At 42.1% G+C, this 19,563-nt stretch overlaps 1 protein-coding gene across 1 annotated transcript in view; it reads right to left on the bottom strand.

Moving 5' to 3' along the window:
• Window positions 1-19,563, bottom strand: part of LOC112238315 (integrin alpha-9-like) — a 166,294-nt gene that overhangs the window by 46,921 nt on the left and 99,810 nt on the right. Inside the window, exons 17-18 of the mRNA XM_042327389.1 lie at window positions 16,729-16,805; window positions 15,693-15,840 (exon numbers count right to left, since the gene is read on the bottom strand). Of these exons, the coding sequence (XP_042183323.1) occupies window positions 15,693-15,840; window positions 16,729-16,805 (225 nt within the window). The remainder of the gene's footprint in view (window positions 1-15,692; window positions 15,841-16,728; window positions 16,806-19,563) is intronic.

The raw sequence follows: 19,563 nt of genomic DNA on the forward strand, positions 1-19,563 counted from the left end.
TGGGTGGGGGTGGAGACATGATGTGTGTGGGTGGGGGTGGAGACATGATGTGTGTGGGTGGGGGGTGGAGACATGATGTGTGTGGGTGGGGGTGGAGACATGATGTGTGTGGGTGGGGGTGGAGACATGATGTGTGTGGGTGGGGGGGGTGAGACATGATGTGTGTGGGTGGGGGGTGAGACATGATGTGTGTGGGTGGGGGTGAGACATGATGTGTGTGGGTGGGGGTGAGACATGATGTGTGTGGGTGGGGGTGAGACATGGTGTGTGTGGGTGGGGGGTGAGACATGGTGTGTGTGGGTGGGGGTGAGACATGATGTGTGTGGGGTGGGGGTGAGACATGATGTGTGTGGGGGGGGTGGAGACATGATGTGTGTGCGGGGGGTGGAGACATGATGTGTGTGGGGGGGGGAGACATGATGTGTGTGGGTGGGGGGGGTGAGACGTGATGTGTGTGCGGGGGGTGAGACGTGATGTGTGTGCGGGGGGTGAGACGTGATGTGTGTGGGGGGTGGAGACGTGATGTGTGTGCGGGGGTGGAGACGTGATGTGTGTGCGGGGGTGAGACATGATGTGTGTGGGGGGTGGAGACATGGTGTGTGTGGGGGTGAGACGTGGTGTGTGTGCGGGGGGGTGGAGACAATGTGTGCGCGGGGGGAGACGTGGTGTGTGTGTGGGGGGTGGAGACAATGTGTGCGCGGGGAGACGTGATGTGTGTGCGGTGGGTGAGACGTGGTGTGTGTGCGGGGGGTGGAGACAATGTGTGCGCGGGGGGAGATGTGATGTGTGTGCGGGGGTGAGACGTGGTGTGTGTGCGGTGGGTGAGACGTGGTGTGTGTGCGGGGGTGAGACGTGGTGGGGTGCGGGGGTGAGACGTGGTGTGTGTGCGGGGGGGGTGGAGACAATGTGTGCGCGGGGGGAGACATGATGTGTGTTTGGGGGTGAGACATGATGTGTGTGCGGGGGGGTGGAGACATGATGTGTGTGCGGGGGGTGGAGACATGATGTGTGTGCGGGGGGGGGGGTGGAGACATGATATGTGTGTGGGGGTGGAGACATGGTGTGTGTGCGGGGGGGGGCGAGACATGATGTGTGTGTGTGTGGGGGGGTGGAGACATGATGTGTGTGTGTGCGGGGGGTGTGGAGACATGATGTGTGGGGGGATGAGACATGATGTGTGGGGGGTGAGACATGATGTGTGGGGGGTGAGACATGATGTGTGTGCGGGGGGGTGAGACATGATGTGTGTGGTTTGTGTGGGGGGTGAGACATGATGTGTGTGGGGGGTGAGACATGATGTGTGTGTGTGGGGGGTGAGACATGATGTGTGTGTGTGGGGGGTGAGACATGATGTGTGTATGGGGGGTGAGGCATGATGTGGGTATGGGGGTGAGGCATGATGTGGGTATGGGGGTGAGGCATGATGTCTGCATCATCCCTGATTTCCTTACACAGCTCTCTGGTCTTGGCCATTGTGGAGAGGTTGAAGTCTGTTTGACTGAGTGTGTGGACAGGTGTCTTTTATACAGGTAACGAGTTCAAACAGGTGCAGTTAATACAGGTAATGAGTGGAAAACGAGTGGAAAGCTTTTTAAAGAAAAACGAACAGGTCTGTGAGAGCCGGAATTCTTACTGGTTGGTGATCAAATACTTATGTCATGCAATAAAATGCAAATTAATTGCTTAAAAATCATACAATGTGATTTTCTGGATTTTTGTTTTAGATTCCGTCTCTCACAGTTGAAGTGTACCTATGATAAAAATTACAGACCTCTACATGCTTTGTAAGAAGGAAAACCAGCAAAATCACCAGTGTATCAAATACTTGTTCTCCCCACTGTATATACAGTATCCTTACACACATGCATACATATACACATACACATACCTCTATAGACTTACATACTTTTTTATTGAATATACCTTTATTATTATTCCCCGCAAACCCTTCCACCGATCCCCCAATTGGAGTAAACTAATAAACACTTCGGCTTTTACCTTCAATCTATACATCTTATACACACTATACATTCACAGTCTATTCCACAATAGCTATTTTCTTTTTGTTTTTAGTCCTTACCCTATTTCTGATGTCCATTCAGTTTGATTTCTATTTGTAACTGTGCTATTTCACAAACGTTCTGAACATATATATGACAAATGTCTTAATTTATGCCTGCAGTGAACCCTAACGCAGGTTTTAATCTTTTAAAATACTATTGTTATTGTCAGTTTGGAAAAGTCCTAAAATAACTGGTTACAGTAAAACATTTTTTAAATTTAACTTGGCAAGTCAGTTAAGAACAAATTCTTATTTACAGTGACGGCCTAACGAGGACCAGTGGGTTAACTGCCTTGTTCAGGGGCAGAAGGACAGAATTTTACCTAGTCAGCTCTGGGATTCAATCCAGCAACCTTTTGGTTACTGGCCCAACGCTCTAACCACTAGGTTACCTGCCACCACAGCATTCAATCGGGAGTGAACTGGTTACAGTATTCAATTGGGAGTGAACTGGTTACAGTACTCAATAGGGAGTGACCTGGTTACAGTACTCAATAGGGAGTGACCTGGTTACAGTACTCAATAGGGAGTGAACTGGTTACAGTACTCAATTGGGAGTGAACTGGTTACAGTACTCAATTGGGAGTGAACTGGTTACAGTACTCAATAGGGAGTGACCTGGTTACAGTACTCAACAGGGAGTGACCTGGTTACAGTACTCAATAGGGAGTGACCTGGTTACAGTACTCAATTGGGAGAACTGGACCTGGTTACAGTACTCAATAGGGAGTGACCTGGTTACAGTACTCAATGGGAGTGAACTGGTTACAGTACTCAATAGGGAGTGACCTGGTTACAGTACTCAATAGGGAGTGACCTGGAACTGGTTACAGTACTCAATTGGGAGTGAACTGGTTACAGTACTCAATTGGGAGTGAACTGGTTACAGTACTCAATTGGGAGTGAACTGGTTACAGTACTCAATAGGGAGTGACCTGGTTACAGTACTCAACAGGGAGTGACCTGGTTACAGTACTCAATAGGGAGTGACCTGGTTACAGTACTCAATAGGGAGTGACCTGGTTACAGTATTCCTTTCTAAAATTATCTGCTGAAATTGTTGCCACCCCTATTACTAGCCTGTTCAACCTCTCTTTCGTGTCGTCTGAGATTCCCAAAGATTGGAAAACAGCTGCGGTCATCCCCCTCTTCAAAGGGGAGGGGGCACTCTTGACCCAAACTGCTACAGACCTATAGCTATCCTACCCTGCCTTTCTAAGGTCTTCGAAAGCCAAGACGACAAACAGATTACCGACCATTTCGAATCTCACCACACACTCTCTGCTATGCAATCTGGTTTCAGAGCTGGTCATGGGTGCACCTCAGCCACGCTCAAGGTCCTAAACGATATCTTAACCGCCATCGATAAGAAACATTACTGTGCAGCCATATTCATTGATCTGGCCAAGGCTTTCGACTCTGTCAATCACCACATTGCCTCGCCTAGTTCACCAACTACTTTTCTGATAGAGTTCAGTGTGTCAAATCGGAGGGTCTGTTGTCCGGACCTCTGGCAGTCTCTATAGGGGTGCCACAGGGTTAAATTCTTGGACCGACTCTCTTCTCTGTATACATCAATGATGTCGCTCTTGCTGCTGGTGAGTCTCTGATCCACCTCTATGCAGACAACACCATTCTGTATACTTCTGGCCCTTCTTTGGACACTGTGTTAACAACCCTCCAGGCAAGCTTCAATGCCATACAACTCTCCTTCCGTGGTCTCCAATTGCTCTTAAATACAAGTAAAACTAAATGCCTGCTCTTCAACCGATCGCTGCCTGGACCTGCCCGCCTGTCCAACATCACTACTCTGGACGGCTCTGACTTAGAATACGTGGACAACTACAAATACTTAGGTGTCTGGTTAGACTGTAAACTCTCCTTCCAGACGCACATCAAACATCTCCAATCCAAGGTTAAATCTAGAATTGGCTTCCTATTTCGCAACAAAGCATCCTTCACTCATGCTGCCAAACAAACCCTTGTAAAACTGACCATCCTACCAATCCTCAACTTCGGCGATGTCATTTACAAAATAGCCTCCAATACCCTACTCAACAAATTGGATGCGGTCTATCACAGTGCCATCCGTTTTGTCACCAAAGCCCCATATACTACCCACCATTGCGACCTGTACGCTCTCGTTGGCTGGCCCTCACTTCATACTCGTCGTCAAACCCACTGGCTCCATGTCATCTACAAGACCCTGCTAGGTAAAGTCCCTCCTTATCTCAGCTCCCTGGTCACCATAGCATCACCCACCTGTAGCACACGCTCCAGCAGGTATATCTCTCTGGTCACCCCCAAAACCAATTCTTTCTTTGACCGCCTCTCCTTCCAGTTCTCTGCTGCCAATGACTGGAACGAACTACAAAAATCTCTGAAACTGGAAACACTTATCTCCCTCACTAGCTTTAAGCACCAGCTGCCAGAGCAGCTCACAGATTACTGTACCTGTACATAGCCCATCTATAATTTATCCCAAACAACTACCTCTTTCCCTACGGTATTTATTTTATTTATTTAGCTCCTTTGCACCCCATTATTTTTATTTCTACTTTGCACATTCTTCCACTGCAAATCTACCATTCCAGTGTTTTACTTGCTATATTGTATTTACTTTGCCACCATGGCCTTTTTTTGCCTTTACCTCCCTTATCTCACCTCATTTGCTCACATTGTATATAGACTTGTTTCTACTGTGTTATTGACTGTATGTTTGTTTTACTCCATGTGTAACTCTGTGTCGTTGTATGTGTCGAACTGCTTTGCTTTATCTTGGCCAGGTCGCAATTGTAAATGAGAACTTGTTCTCAACTTGCCTACCTGGTTAAATAAAGGTAAAATAAATAAAAAATGTTTTTAAAAAATCAATAGGGAGTGAACTGGTTACAGTATTCATTAGGTAGTGAACTGGTTACAGTTCTCAATAGGTAGTGAACTGGTTACAGTATTCATTAGGTAGTGAACTGGTTACAGTTCTCAATAGGTAGTGAACTGGTTACAGTATTCATTAGATATTGAATACTGTAACCAGTTTACTAGGGAGTGACCTGGTTACAGTATTCAATAGGGAGTGACCTGGTTACAGTATTCAATAGGGAGTGAACTGGTTACACTATTCAATAGGTAGTGAACTGGTTACAGTATTCATTAGATATTGAAAACTGTAACCAGTTCACTAGGGAGTGACCTGGTTACAGTATTCAATAGGGAGTGAACTGGTTACAATATTCAATAGGTAGTGAACTGGTTACAGTATTCAATAGGGAGTGAACTGGTTACACTATTCAATAGGTAGTGAACTGGTTACAGTATTCATTAGATATTGAAAACTGTAACCAGTTCACTAGGGAGTGACCTGGTTACAGTATTCAATAGGGAGTGAACTGGTTACAATATTCAATAGGTAGTGAACTGGTTACAGTATTCAATAGGTAGTGAACTGGTTACAGTATTCAATAGGTAGTGAACTGGTTACAGTATTCATTAGGTAGTGAACTGGTTACAGTATTCAATAGGGAGTGACCTGGTTACAGTATTCAATAGGGAGTGACCTGGTTACAGTATCCAATAGGGAGTGACCTGGTTACAGTATCCAATAGGGAGTGACCTGGTTACAGTATTCAATAGGGAACTACAGTGATATCTAATGTCATGTGGATTTTACCTAGACTCGTAACTCCTGGATATGCTGCATATTTACCAGGGAGATTAAAGATACTGTATGCTGCATATTACCTCTCCCTCCTCTGCTCACATAATTATGAGGGAAAACAAATACATACAACTATCACTATTATAAATTCTCGTCCTCCACGTCTTGCCATAGCACCTACCAACCATTAGCAGTCATTAGGATTTCCCTGCTCTGCTGACACATTGACGAGGAAACAGAAAATCACTCCACACACCTATCGTCCTGCCTCCCCTCCTCCTTCGACACCCTGCTCTCCTTACTCAGCAGTTCCCCAGCTCCAGGTCCGGGTGGGGTGGGGGTTAGTGTGGGGCTGTGCCCTTAGTCTTCAATAAATCAGCTAACATAGCAAAAATCCTTGACTATGTACATATTCAGTGAGCATAGCCTTGCTATTGAGAGAGGCCACCATAGGCAGACCTGGCTCTCAAGAGAAGACAGGTAACTGAGCTGCACTTCCTACCAAATGTTTGACCACATTAGAGACATATTTTCTACAGATCACACAGAACCACAAAGAATTTGAAAACAAATCCAACATTGATAAATTCCTATATAAGTTAGGCGAAATACCACAATGTGCAATCAGAGCAGCAAGATGTGTGGCCCGTTGCTATGAAAAAAGGGCACCCACAGGAGCACAAACAACACCGTAAATAAACCTATATTTATCTGTTTATTTCACTTGCTTTGGCAATGTAAACATATGTTTCCCATGAATTGATTTCAGAGGGGGGTCAGCCTGATTCCCCATCACCCACCTGGCAGGGCCTTGAGAGATAACAGAGCAGAGCTTTCCTTTCTCTGTGGCTTTCCTTTCTCTGTGGGGAGACTAGGGAATAGAGGACTACTGTCTGTTTGTTCATCGCTCTCTCTCAATCTTTCACTGGTGTTTTCCCCCATGTCTTTCTCATTATTGTATCCCCAAACCACACATATCCCTGAGTCGCTTCTATTTTCAGTTTGCTGCAGTTAGCGACTGGAACGAGCTGCAACAAAACACTCAAACTGGACAGTTTTATCTCTTCATTCAAAGACACAATCATGGACACACTTACTGACAGTTGTGGCTGCTTTGTGTGATATATTGTTGTCTCTACCTTCTGCCCTTTGTGCTGTTGTCTGTGCCATGTTTTGTGCTGCTACCATGTTGTGTTGCTACCATGTTGTGCTGCTACCATGTTGTCATGTTGTGTTGCTACCATGTTGTGTTGCTACCATGTTGTCATGTTGTGCTGCTACCATGTTGTCATGTTGTGTTGCTACCATGTTGTGCTGCTACCATGTTGTCATGTTGTGTTGCCATGTGTTGCCACCATGCTATGTTGTTGTCTTAGGTCTCTGTTAATGTAATGTTGTGGTGTCTCTCTTGTCGCGATGGGTCTTTTGTCCTATATTTTTATTTGATTTTAAATGTTTAATCCCAGCCCCAGTCCCCGCAGGAGGCCTTTTGCCTTTTGGTAGGCCGTCATTGTAAATAAGAATTTGTTCTCAACTGACTTGCCTAGTTAAATAAAGGTTAAAAATAAATAAATGTTTAAAATTCATGCCAAAGACTAATTGGCTAAGGCTTGAGTGTTTTTCTTCTGTGTCTTTAGTTCAGTTAAAAAACTTTCCGTATTTAGACTTTGATATGAGCTTGCCACAGCAGGACTTGGCAGAAATGGTTCTCTAAATCACAACATTGCTCTGGTTACATGTCCCCAAACTAGTACCACACCAGCCTGGTCCCACACAATGTTTATAGCCAGAACCTCTGCTATAGGCGTTTGTTTACTTCTTACTTTACCACAACAGCCTGTAGCAGAGGTTATGTCTATCACAAACCCCGGACCTGTCATGGTGAACATAAGATTCCAAAACACAAACCCTGTGCTCCCACAAAAAAGTACAAATAAGCCCACCACCCACCTCCACCTCATAACCCAGGCTCCTGTGCGTCTGTGTGTGGCAGTGTGACGACAGACCTACATTCAAATACTATTTGAAAAAATGTATAATACTTCCGCTGGGCTTAATTGTGCTTGCCTGGTGCAATGGAACCAAGAGTATAGTCATAAAAGTGCCAACCCCACTCTGAGGAGTGAGATGAGCTTCTGGAACTAATTCACCTCCCTGGTTTTCAGACGGCTCTGGTTGCAAGAACAACAGAGAGATAACCAGACCGCCACTCTTAAAATCGAGGGGAACGGGAGTTCACACTCAGCTTCACACACACCGCACACACAGGCACACACAGAGTGAGAAAGAGCCTCAGAGGAGGACCGGGAGCTGACCCTAACAGAACCTTAGCAGAGCAGAGAGAGGTCACATAAACACTTCTAAATTCTACCAGCAGGCAGAAGCAATTACAAAAGTCAATAGCTGTGTTTGAATACTCATACTAACCGTACTATTTGTGATGTGAATTGAGTATATAGTATAATTATTGGTCATAGTATGTATGTCGTTAGTAACCCATAAGTTCCCGGTTGTCGTACTAAATTTGCCACAATATGAAGTATACACGCAGAGGACACTATTTCCGTTATTTAGGGCAATTCTTCAGGAAATAGGCGTGGCTTCACATCATTTTCAGATTTGAAGAAAATGGCGGAAAATATGCAGCCGAAGTACAACGAGAGCAGATACAAATTCATTGCTTTAACTAATTATGACAAACTTGAAGAAAATGTTGAGCAATGTAATAAAATTATGTTGGCTGACAATTTATTAGCTACGGTGTCCTTACGAACCACATCGCATATCATTACAGCAGTATGTACCGGTATGTTGTTAGCTAGCTACCTAACGTTAGTTGGCTACGTATACATCAAACTTGCCAGTATATTAACTATAGCCTAACTACCCAATGTTAATTGACTTGATTATTTCCATCATTATTAGCTTAGCTAAATGGTATAGTTGTTGGGTGTTCTCAATGGACATTTGGGTGCTTTCGTAAATTCGCTCTGGCTATCTATTCCGATTTCAGAGGACTCTATTCTGCGCTCTGGTACACTCCGATGAATGAATTCACGAGCGCTCGACACCCGTTGAATATGGCCGGTGTCAGTAAACGTCGGCAAAAAAACGTAATTCAATTGTTGCCAGCAGCACAGTTAGTCACCAACTCTCTGGATAACATGAAAAGTGCTAACAGCTCTAGGGTGAGTAAAATGGTCAGACTGGTCTCATTTGTGTCTGGAAGTAACTAGCCAATGTTAGCTTGGGTGCGTGACTGCCGTTGTAAGGCCAGAACGCTCAAATCAACTCTACTCCTCGGCCCGAGCGTCCAGTGTGCGCTCCGATAGCGAAACGCTCTGAGTTTACAAACGGACAATGCTCTGAATTCACGAGTGCACTCTGGCACTTCAGAATGAATTTCAACAACACAAACAAAGTCGTAAAATGTCTACCTTAGTGATTTGTTATGCTAACTAGCTAGCAAGAATTTGCATAGCAACCGTATTAACTTCCAGTAGACAGACGAAGAGCTAGTATGCTTAACTGAAAGGATATTGTTCATTTACAGTATTCTAAAATTAACTAAAAGTTTATAGTATATAGTAAATAATCATTAATCTCTGCCCCTTTTTTCAATTTTCTTCTAAAAAGGACATACCCAAATCGAACTGCCTGTAGCTCAGGCCCTGAAGCAAGGATATGCATATTCTTGGCACCATTTGAAAGGAAACACTTTGAGGTTTGTGGAAATGTGGAATTAATGTAGGAGAATATAACACAATAGATCTGGTAAAAGATAATACAAAGAAGAAAAAAAACCTTTCTTTTGTTTTTTGTACCATCATCTTTGATGAGAGAAAGGCCATAATGCATTATTTGAGCAATTTAGATTTTGGCCACTAGATGGCAGCAGTGTACGTGCAAAGTTTTAGACTGATCCAATGAATTTCTGTTCAAATTTTGGATCAAGATTGCACAGATTTGCCTAATTTGTTTATGAACAACTTTTCATGTTCAAAATTTTGCACTCTCCTCAAACAATAGCATGGTATTCTTTCACTGTAATAGCTACTGTGAATTGGACAGTGCAGTTAGATTAACAATAATTTAAGCTTTCCGTCAATATCAGATATGTCCGTGAAAATGTTCTTCCTACTTACAACTTCATACTGATCACATTAGCTCAACCATCCCATGGATGGGACACCGATCCCGAAGAAGTTTAAGAAGCTGCTAGGTTGAGAGACTTTTTGTTTAAGAAGCTGATAGTTAGAGAGATCAGCGGGACCAGGAAGTCACAGACAGGAAGGGAACATTATTAAAAAGAGGACACGACTCTCTCACAGCCAGACCTGCATTCAAATATTATTTAAAATATTTAAAATACTTTGCCTTGAGTGCCAGGTGTTGTGGGGTTTGCACTTTATGGACTGTTCCATTGGCTCCATTGCAACAGGCAAGCCCAATCATGTAAAGCTAATATACATTATATATTATAAAGTATTTGAGATCCGTTCAAAGGTATTTAAACCCAGGTCTGGAGGAGTCTCACACACAGCAACAGCCTTAGTCTGACGACTGTAGGAAACATAAGCTGTGTTTGAATACCCATACTAGCATACTGTATTCTACACACTACCTCAACCTATTAGCTTCCCAGACAAAGAAAGAGTCTGTTACAGGAGGTAAACCAATACTAAACCTGAAGTTAATAGTTCATTCAATTAGCCAGGTGAAACGAAAACCCTTAAAATATTATTTTTGCAATATTTTAGGTCAAATATTATTGTGCATATTAGATTGAATTTATATTCAATGTCCATTCTTCTCCCTCCCTCCTGCCCTCCCTCTTTCCTAAGCTTTGACTGACATGGCATCTCTCCCCAGTATGATTAGGTCTGTTCTGCTGGCCTTACAAAAACTGAGGCTGTGTCCCCATTCTCCATTCACATGCACACTTCCCTTCCATACATGTGCACACTACCCTTTCATACAGTTTCACACTCCCCATCATGGAATGAAAAGTAATTGGATTGGTGTAGAGAAAGCATTGGCTAGAGAAACATGGCATCTTACTCAGGTCTGACTAGGTCTGTCTGCTGTTATCCTATGTAACAACAATTGTCAGAGAGCAGACAGACAGACAGCACACTAACCTAACCTCTAGCCTAGAGCCAACGCCCTCCCCCTCTTCTGGGAAACACATTTACAGTTTCGGGGAAAAAGTCTGGGCTTAAATGTGGAGGTTCACAATCAGATATACTATGAATGCTGGAAAATACTGTCTCAAATACGTTTCACGTCATAAGATATAAGCTGTGTTCGAATACTCACTAACCATACTATTACCTCACTAACCATACTATTACCTCACTAACCATACTATTACCTCACTAACCATACTATTACCTCACTAACCATACTATTACCTCACTAACCATACTATTACCTCACTAACCATACTATTACCTCACTAACCATACTATTACCTCACTAACCATACTATTACCTCACTAACCATACTATTACCTCACTAACCATACTATTACCTCACTAACCATACTATTACCGCACTAACCATACTATTACCTCACTAACCATACTATTACCTCACTAACCATACTATTACCTCACTAACCATACTATTACCTCACTAACCATACTATTACCTCACTAACCATACTATTACCGCACTAACCATACTATTACCGCACTAACCATACTATTACCTCACTAACCATACTATTACCTCACTAACCATACTATTACCTCACTAACCATACTATTACCTCACTAACCATACTATTACCGCACTAACCATACTATTACCGCACTAACCATACTATTACCTCACTAACCATACTATTACCGCACTAACCATACTATTACCGCACTAACCATACTATTACCTCACTAACCATACTATTACCTCACTAACCATACTATTACCGCACTAACCATACTATTACCTCACTAACCATACTATTACCTCACTAACCATACTATTACCTCACTAACCATACTATTACCGCACTAACCATACTATTACCTCACTAACCATACTATTACCGCACTAACCATACTATTACCGCACTAACCATACTATTACCTCACTAACCATACTATTACCTCACTAACCATACTATTACCTCACTAACCATACTATTACCTCACTACTAACCATACTATTACCTCACTAACCATACTATTACCTCACTAACCATACTATTACCTCACTAACCATACTATTACCTCACTAACCATACTATTACCTCACTAACCATACTATTACCTCACTAACCATACTATTACCGCACTAACCATACTATTACCGCACTAACCATACTATTACCGCACTAACCATACTATTACCGCACTAACCATACTATTACCGCACTAACCATACTATTACCTCACTAACCATACTATTACCTCACTAACCATACTATTACCACACTAACCATACTATTACCGCACTAACCATACTATTACCGCACTAACCATACTATTACCGCACTAACCATACTATTACCGCACTAACCATACTATTACCGCACTAACCATTCTATTACCGCACTAACCATTCTATTACCGCACTAACCATACTATTTGTGATATAAATTGAGTATATAGTGTGCTTATTGATCACAGTATGGATATTCAGTGGGGCAAAAAAGTATTTAGTCAGCCACCAATTGTGCAAGTTCTCCCACTTAAAAAGATGAGGCCTGTAAGTTTCATCATAGGTACACTTCAACTATGACAGACAAAATTAGAAGAAAAAAAATCCAGAAAATTACATTGTAGGATTTTTTATGAATTTATTTGCAAATTATGGTGGAAAATAAGTATTTGGTCAATAACAAAAGTTTATCTCAATACTTTGTTATATACCCTTTGTTGGCAATGACAGAGGTCAAACGTTTTCTGTAAGTCTTCACAAGGTTTTCACACACTGTTGCTGGTATTTTGGCCCATTTCTCCATGCAGATCTCCTCTAGAGCAGTGATGTTTTGGGGCTGTTGCTGGGCAACACGGACTTTCAACTCCCTCCAAAGATTTTCTATGGGGTTGAGATCTGGAGACTAGCTAGGCCACTCCAGGACCTTGAAATGCTTCTTACGAAGCCACTCCTTCATTGCCCGGGCGGTGTGTTTGGGATCATTGTCATGCTGAAAGACCCAGCCACGTTTCATCTTCAATGCCCTTGCTGATGGAAGGAGGTTTTCACTCAAAATCTCACGATACATGGCCCCATTCATTCTTTCCTTTACACAGATCAGTCGTCCTGGTCCCTTTGCAGATAAACAGCCCCAAAGCATATTTCCACCCCCATGCTTCACAGTAGGTATGGTGTTCTTTGGATGCAACTCGGCATTCTTTGTCCTCCAAACACGACGAGTTGAGTTTTTACCAAAAAGTTATATTTTGGTTTCATCTGACCATATGACATTCTCCCAATCTTCTTCTGGATCATCCAAATGGTCTCTAGCAAACTTCAGACGGGCCTGGACATGTACTGGCTTAAGCAAGGGGATGTTGTGATCATTTTGACCCCATGGGGTGAGATCTTGCGTGGAGTCCCAGATCGAGGGAGATTATCAGTGGTCTTGTTTGTCTTCCATTTCCTAATAATTGCTCCCACAGTTGATTTCTTCAAACCAAGCTGCTTACCTATTGCAGATTCAGTCTTCCCAGCCTGGTGCAGGTCTACAATTTTGTTTCTGGTGTCCTTTGACAGCTCTTTGGTCTTGGCCATAGTGGAGTTTGGAGTGTGACTGTTTGAGGTTGTGGACAGGTGTCTTTTATACTGATAACAAGTTCAAACAGGTGCCATTAATACAGGTAACGAGTGGAGGACAGAGGAGCCTCTTAAAGAAGAAGTTACAGGTCTGTGAGAGCCAGAAATCTTGCTTGTTTGTAGGTGACCAAATACTTATTTTCCACCATAATTTGCAAATTAATTAATTAAAAATCCTACAATGTGATTTTCTGGATTTTCTTTCCACATGCTGTCTGTCATAGTTGAAGTGTAGCTATGATGAAAATTACAGGCCTCTCATCTTTTTAAGTGAGAGAACTTGCACAATTGGTGGCTGACTAAATACGTTTTTTGCCCCACTGTAGTTAGCATGCCAAAAGTTTCTGGATGTTGTACTACATTTGCCAAAATGAGAAGTACACAAGCAGTGGACATTAGTTCCGTGCTTTTAGGCCCCATAATGCAATTCTTCCAAAAATGGGCATGGCTTCACATCGTTTTCAGATTTAGAGAAATTGGCGGAAGTCCAACGAGAGCGGACACAAATTCATTGCTTTCACTAATTATGACAAATGTGAAGAAAATGTTGAGCAATGTAATAAAGTAGTGACATTTCAAATAAGTTACCTTACACGTTCTATTGGCTGACAATTTGTTAGCCGCACAATCTGTACGAACCATATAGCATATCATTACAGCAGTATGTACCGGTATGTTAGCTACCTAACATTAGTTGGCTACGAATATATCAAGCTTACCAGTATAGTACCTATATGCTATCAAAACCAACACTTATTGACTTGATCATTCCTTTCATTCTTAGTCATTCTTAGCTTCTTAGCATTGTCAGTAAACATTGGCAAAAAAAACATAATTCAATTGTTGCCAGCAGCACAGTTACATTCAACAATGCTCTGGATAACCAGCTCTGCTAGGGTGGGTAAAATGGTCAGAGTGAGGTGTTCTCTCATTTGTGTCTGGAAGAAGCTCACAAGTTAGACAACGTCAGCCAGTTATCTTGGGTGCTTGACTGTCGTTGTAAGGGCAGAATGCTTGAATCAACCCGAATCTCCTGCCAGAGTGTCCAGTTTGCTCTCTCAATGCTCTGAGAGCGAAACGCTGCGCCCAGAGCGCAGTCTAAGAGCACTCCAGAACTCCAAATTGAATTTAAGAACACATCCAAAGTCGTATAATGTCTAGCTAGTAATTTGTTATGCTAACAAGCAGGCAAGAGGTTGCATAACAGCATCAACTTCCAGAAGACAGGCAAAGCACTAGGACGCTCAGCTGATAGGATACTGTTTTTTACAATATACTAATATCAACTAATAGTATGTGGTATATACTCATTAAGTATGTAGTATATGTTATGTTTGTATGGGTGTTGTTGAAACATAGCCTCAGCGAATGGTGTTGTTGAAACAGCCTCAGCGAATGGTGTTGTTGAAACATAGCCTCAGCGAATGGTGTTGTTGAAACATAGCCTCAGCGAATGGTGTTGTTGAAACATAGCCTCAGCGAATGGTGTTGTTGAAACATAGCCTCAGCGAATGGTGTTGTTGAAACATAGCCTCAGCGAATGGTGTTGTTGAAACATAGCCTCAGCGAATGGTGTTGTTGAAACATAGCCTCAGCGAATGGTGTTGTTGAAACATAGCCTCAGCGAATGGTGTTGTTGAAACATATAGCCTCAGCGAATGGTGTTGTTGAAACATATAGCCTCAGCGAATGGTGTTGTTGAAACATATAGCCTCAGCGAATGGTGTTGTTGAAACATATAGCCTCAGCGAATGGTGTTGTTGAATGAGGAGTATTTTAGTTAGGTCTTGTGCTCTTGTTAGAGTTGTATAATTCTGGAAACTTAGCCAAAATTCTGAGATTTTAAAGAATTTTCAGTTGTGGGATACCCAGTTGTAGGGTTCCCTTTCTGGTTACTCCCTCCTGATTGCTGGAATCTTCCATTTCCTACAGTAACCATTGATCAACTGTTAATTCAACTTTCCCAAAATGTATTAATTTCAAAACATCACCGTAACAACCCCTAACCAAAGAAACACTAGACATGAGTCCTAAAATGTAAACAACCGACATTTCAACATGTAAACAAACATACACAACAATAGTCATGAAGAGACAGCAGAATGAAAAGACAGAACAACCAATCAATGTATGAAACCTTTCACACAACATCCCCCACTTACAACAACAATAGAACAACAACCAACCTTCTGCCAGTAGTTGATATAGAAGACATCTCTGGAGAAGTTGAAGTAGATGTTGGTGTCGTAGGCATCGTCCCCTGCGTTGGAGATGGTCACGTTCAGAGAGACATTCCTCACTCCTCCTAGGGCCAGATGGGACCGCACGTGGAGCCTAGACGCAGGAATGGAATAATTACTTCTATTTGATAGGGACAGAATCAGTTAAAAGATTGTGAGACGTTCCGTACGCTCCTCACACTTGCCAAGGCTAGAGGGAGGCGGATATGGAGCCTGGTAGAGAATATTATGGTCATTCAGAAGAAGCTTTCTTTCTTTTCTAAAGGTAATACTCTCAGTTATAAAGTCATTATGAGAACTACAATGGAGATATGAGAGATTTTCACTCCACACACAAGCAAAGGACACTAGTAATATATAACTAAGCTGTTATACTAGTAGTAATACCAATGAACCACTGAATTACAACAGCTATTGGTTTCCAAAAGTCCACACTGCCAATGATTCATACAAGAGGAAAAGGACCTCCCTCACTAAATATGGAGAAAGCATGGATGGCTTCCAATGACAACAAGAGCCAATGAGCACACATCATAGTTCCACTGACCACACCCACACCTCAGTGTGTACAGCATGACCTCAGTCTCCTTTCATAGCGGAGTGGTGAGCAGAGGCCAGAAGAGAACGCGTGCTAGCACACACACACAATCTTGTACAACTAAACAACACACAATTCAGTCCCATTCAAAATCCTATTTTTCCTAACCCCTATCCTAACCCGAAAACCTAACCTTAACCCTAAATCTAACCCTAGCTCCTAACCCTAATTCTAACCATAACCCTAAACCCCCTAGAAATAGCATTTGACTTTGTGGGGACCAACAAAATATCCCCAGTTGATCACATTTTTGTTCATTTACTACTTGTGGCTGACTTCTGGTCCTGACAAGTATAGTTAAACATGTCCAAAACATACACTCGAATAGATATAAACCAAGTGAGTGGTCAAACAGAAGAACAGAGTGTGAGTGTGTTTTTTTACCCAGAAAGCAGTAGTTTCCCATGGAGTCTCAGGTCAGCAGCACAGTCATCAGACAGGCAGTTCCTCTCGAACCATGTCTAGAAGAGGAAACATGACAGAGAGTAATCGAAAAATAACTAAATTGATCAATCTTCCAAATTCGGCTCGTTGAAAGAAAACCAGGTGGCAAAACCAGGTGGCAAAACCAGGTGGCAAAACCAGGTGGTAACCGAATAACGATAATCTGAGGTTATTTCTTTGAGGTCATTTCTAGACATTCCTCTGCTAACAGAGGAAGAAGATACTTTGCTTTTATTGCTCATAATATGATCATCAATCCATTGGACAATAGCTTGTTTGGAAGAATTTATGTCTACATTGTTGCTTAGTAATTTAATTTTCTGTGTAAATAAATCTGGAAAATGATTGGCAATATCAACTGGTTTTGTTATTATTCTCCCGTCAACCTCCACACTAGATGGGCATGATGAGATAGATGTACCAAGTAAGCCCTTAACTGTGTTCCATACCTTTTTACAATCATTTTTACAATCAGTAAAAGCATTGTTGTAAAATAACTTTTTTTCCCTTCGATTCAATTTACTGCATAATTACGTAATGTTCTATAATTCTGTTCATCAATTTCTAATTTTGACTTGGCTGCTAAGACTTTTGCCATATTTCTTTGAGAAAAAGCCTCACCCAATTCATCATCAATCTATGGAGATGGACGGGCACCAACTGATCTCTTTCTTATAGGGGCATGACTGTCCATTATCTCAGTGAGCAAATCAATAAAACATTCTGTAGCGTGATTTAAAACATCCTCTAGATAAATCAGCTCCCAGGGTACAGCAGCTAAATCATTTAGAAATAACTCATGATTAAATGTTTTAAAATTTATTTTGACCACAATCCTAGGGGGTTTCTTTGGAACCTTGGTGTTCATGGTTATGGTCACAATATTATGGTTGACTCTCAGTAGAGAGTACTGCCGGAATTCGGGGGGTAAATCAAACCAGGACTCAAACCTGGATCCAGAGACTGTCAACCACACACCTTAGCCTTTACACCAAAACTCTTAGCATGAAAGCAAGGTGTTGTCACTATAGTATGTTGTGTGAGAACATTTCAACCTACATATAGGCGACACAACAGCTGTAGCCTGTGACCTCAGTCAACCTAAATATAGGCAAAACAGCTGGAGCCTGTTACCTCATTCAACCTATATATACAGTTGAAGTCGGAAGTTGACATACATTTAAGTTGGAGTCATTGAAACTCGTTTTTCAACCACTCCACATATTTCTTGTTAACAAACAAAAGTATTGGCAAGTAGGTTAGGATATCTACTTTGTGCATGACACAAGTGATTTTTCCAACAATTGTTTACAGACAGATAACATATCACAATTCCAGTTAGTCAGAAGTTTACATACACTAAGTTGACTGTGCCTTTAAACAGCTTGGAAAATTCCAGAAAATTATGTCATGGCTTTAGAAGCTTCTGATAGGCTAATGGACATCATTTGAGTCAATTGGAGATGTACCTGTGGATATATGTCAAGGCCTACCTTCAAACTCTGTGCCTCTTTGCTTGACATTGTGGGAAAATCAAAAGAAATCAGCCAAGACCTCAGGGAAAAAAATGATAGACATCCACAAGTCTGGTTCATCCTTGGGAGAAATTTCCAAATGCCTGAAGGTACCACGTTCATCTGTACAAACAATAGTATGCAAGTATAAACACCATGGGATCATGCAGCCATTATACTGCTCAGGAAGGAGACGCGTTCTGTCTCCTAGAGATGAATGTACTTGTGTGAAATGTGCAAATCAATCCCAGAACAACAGCAACATCTCAAGACATCAGTCAGGAAGTTAAAGCTTGGACGCAAATGGGTCTTCCAAATAGACAATGACCCCAAGCATACTTCCAAAGTTGTGGCAAAATGGCTTAAGGACAACAAAGTCAAGGTATTGGAGTCGCCCTCGCCTCAATCCCATAGAACATTTGTGGGCAGAACTGAAAAAGCGTGTGTGAGCAAGGAGGCATACAAACCTGACTCGGTTACACCAGCTCTGTCACTTATTGTGGGAAGCTTGTGGATTGTGGGAAGTTATTGTGGGAAGCTTGTGGATTGCTACCCAAACGTTTGACCCAGTTTAACAATTTAAAGGCAATCCTACCCAATACTAATTGAGTGTATATAAACTTCTGATCCACTGGGAATGTGATGAAAGAAATACAAGCTGAAATAAATCACTCTACTAATTTCCTGACATTTCACATTCTTTAAATAAAGTGGTGATCCTAACTGACCTAAAACAGGGAATTTTTTTACTAGGATTAAACGTCAGGAATTATGAAAACTGAGTTTAAATGTAGTTGGCTAAGGTGTATGTAAACTTCCGACTTCAACTGTAGGTAGAACAGCTGTGGCCTGTTACTTCATTCAACCTAGATATATGCAGCACAACATCTGTAGCCTGTTACCTCATTCAACCTAGATATATGCAACACAACAGCTGTAGCCTGTTACCTCATTCAACCAAGATATATGCAACACAACAGCTGTAGCCTGTTACCTCATTCAATCCAGGCTGTATCACAACTGACCGTGATTGGGAGTCCCATAGGGGGGGTGCACATTTGGCCCAACATCGTCCGGGTTTGGCTGGTGTAGGCCATCATTGTAAATAAGAATTTGTTCTTAACTTACGTTCCTAGTTAAATGAAGGTTAAATAAAAAATACAATAAAACTTAGCTATAGGCACCACAATAGCTCCTGAACAGCTAATCAAAGAACTACACAGGCCCCTCTTTACGCTGCTGCTACTCTTTGTTTATTATC

This window comes from Oncorhynchus tshawytscha, linkage group LG01 (assembly GCF_018296145.1).
Source record: "Oncorhynchus tshawytscha isolate Ot180627B linkage group LG01, Otsh_v2.0, whole genome shotgun sequence".
Lineage (NCBI taxonomy): Eukaryota > Metazoa > Chordata > Actinopteri > Salmoniformes > Salmonidae > Oncorhynchus > Oncorhynchus tshawytscha.